The following is a 2,503-nucleotide window of genomic DNA, read 5'->3' on the forward strand; positions in this document are numbered from 1 at the left end:
TGGAAGGCGGCAACTGTGTGATGCCATCATGTCAATATGGACCAAACTCCCTGAGGAATGCTTCCAGCACCTTGTTGAATCTATGCCATGAAGAATTGAGGCAGTTCTGAAGGCAAAAGGGGGTCCAACCCGTTACTAGCATGGGGTACCTAATAAAGTGGCCGGTGTGTGTGTATATATATATATGTATATATATATATATATATATATATATATATATATATATATATATATATATACACACACCTCATTTTACTTCAGCATTAAATTCTGTTTAGAGTAACAGCTTATAATTAAAAATGTCTCTGGACCTTTACTGGTGTTGATTTCTTTGATTTCTTTATTCAGACCCTGCTGATCTTTAATTGTTTACCCCAGATGATCTGTCAATGATCAGGCAGATTGACGCGTTCATGGATCAAACAAAATGTTGAATTTTCCAGCTTTGATGCATTTAATGAACAGAAAAAGAAAAAAAAAGATTTTTCTAAATTGAATTAAAGCCAATTATTTCCTGGTTTCTTTACATCATAACCTTTAGATTTTATGTTTCTGCTCCGTTCCTCCAATGCCCTGTAACTGGTTTCCTCACTTTTAATTCCAACATGCTTTTTATGATCCTATGCAGACATTAGACAGAGAAGAAGTAAAAAAATGACTTTCTAAAGGAGCCAGGAGAAACATCCCCAGGTATGTTGAAGTGTTTTTGAAAGTGAACTGAAATCATAAGGATGATGTGGTTCAGCTCAGCCACATGGTAACGGCGAGTCAGTAACTAATTCTGGCGCTGCCCGTCTCTGTGAGCTGCAGCTGTCGTCCCGGTCAGATTGTGTTACATCCCGTCACACAGCTGACAGACACACAAACACGCTCAGCATCGTTCATGTCAGCCTCCGTCCTAATGACCTGCAGGCAGGACTAACCCTGCTCTTTTTACAGTGATACTGTTGGTGTTTAAAACAGAAAGGTATTTAGGACAAGTGTGATTAAAACTGGATAATAATCTTTACAGGAAGAGTTTAATGAGACAACTGGCAGTAGATTTCATTAACACACTGATTTAGCTGTGCTGTGTGTTCTAGAGCTGCAGACACTCCATCACAGTGACCGTGCTGCTGGGTTTGTCTCCTTGGTGATAATGCTGAGCTACCCGTCAGTCTCACCTAATTTGAGATGATCTCTCATGAGTGTTGGTGCCTCTGAGGCTTAGCGTCGAGCTAACAGGAAGACGCCAGATCTCTGAAGACCTTCACACACAGTAGACAGGCTGAACTCTGCCTGAACCGAACAGGCAGAGAGGGCAGAAGGAAAAGAGGGAGCCAGGTTTGGGGTTTAACTCCCGGAGTGGGATCCTTTCACAGACGTCTTTAGTTCGGATATTTTTTAACTCCTGAACAGCTTGTTGAAGATACAAAACATTCACTTACGATTTGTCTCTGCGGTGCACGCTCCGTCGCTGAGGGCTGCTCTGCCGTCGCCGTGGTGACAGCGACTTTCCTCGGCTGCGCTCCTTGATTGGCGACTGAGCACTGGAGGATTTTAGGATCTGGAAAAATTATTTAAAAAAAAAAAAAAGTTATTGCATCTTTCTAACCTGTCTGAAATACTGACATATATCTATATTATCTGCAGAGCATATTTATAACGCAGTCATTTATCTAGGGTCCAGTGGCCTTTATCTGTATTATTAGTTATTGAAAGGAAATTGGAGAAGAGAGAGAGGAAAGATATGCTGCGAAGGTCAGTAAGTCAGGCGGCTGCTTGACCCCTGGACAACCACCGTTCCCAATAACTCAGTGGTTTTAGTGCTTGATTGTTATTGTCTCACTAAAACTGAATGCCTCCAAATGTAATTTATATTAAAATATTACTGATCAGATTTATTTATTTTCTCCTGCTTAAGCTGAAAGGATGTTTCTGTCTCTGTTTTCGACTGTTTTCTGCCTGTTCGATTTGACTAAATCTAATAATAAATCTAGAAAAGCTGCACAGTTATCAGGTCTAATTGCAAACTTTTGGTTCCAGTTTAGTTTTTTTAAGGCTAGATCAGAACTGTGACTTTGTTCGATTTATTTCAGATGAGACAGAGAAAATATAATTTTGTTTAGCCGTACCTAAGGTTGGTTTTAAATAGACAGTAAAAAGACAACATGAAAGTCTTTATGAAAACCGAAGAGAAACTTTAGATTGGGTCCATCATTGTTTGTAGGAAATCAGGTCAGAATCAGTAAAAGCAAATTTCAGCTCTGCCATACTCAAATAAAGTCGTAGGGAAGTGGCTGTTGCAACCGTTTCATTACCAAATTCTCCCGAGTGGTGCCCAACATTACATGAGTGAATAAAGTGTGATCTGTTAATTCTCAAGGGGGCGGGATTGTTGTGGCAGAAGGTTCGCAAGCACGTTTGGTTGTTGCCGGTGTCTCTGAAGCATCTTGTTAACCAGTTAGCAACTTAGTGCTAGTAGGTTCCCAATGGGAAATTCCACTAAATTGGTGACTTAGAA

At 40.2% G+C, this 2,503-nt stretch overlaps 1 protein-coding gene across 2 annotated transcripts in view; it reads right to left on the minus strand.

The window, feature by feature from the left end:
• Positions 1–2,503, minus strand: part of vash2 (vasohibin 2) — a 42,431-nt gene that overhangs the window by 6,485 nt on the left and 33,443 nt on the right. For both annotated transcript variants that reach the window (XM_015403371.1, XM_015403372.1), the window contains exon 8: positions 1,428–1,546. In XM_015403371.1, coding sequence (XP_015258857.1) covers positions 1,428–1,546 — 119 coding nt within the window. The remainder of the gene's footprint in view (positions 1–1,427; positions 1,547–2,503) is intronic.

This window comes from Cyprinodon variegatus, unplaced genomic scaffold, assembly GCF_000732505.1.
Source record: "Cyprinodon variegatus isolate N-32 unplaced genomic scaffold, C_variegatus-1.0 Scaffold1485, whole genome shotgun sequence".
Taxonomy (NCBI): domain Eukaryota; kingdom Metazoa; phylum Chordata; class Actinopteri; order Cyprinodontiformes; family Cyprinodontidae; genus Cyprinodon; species Cyprinodon variegatus.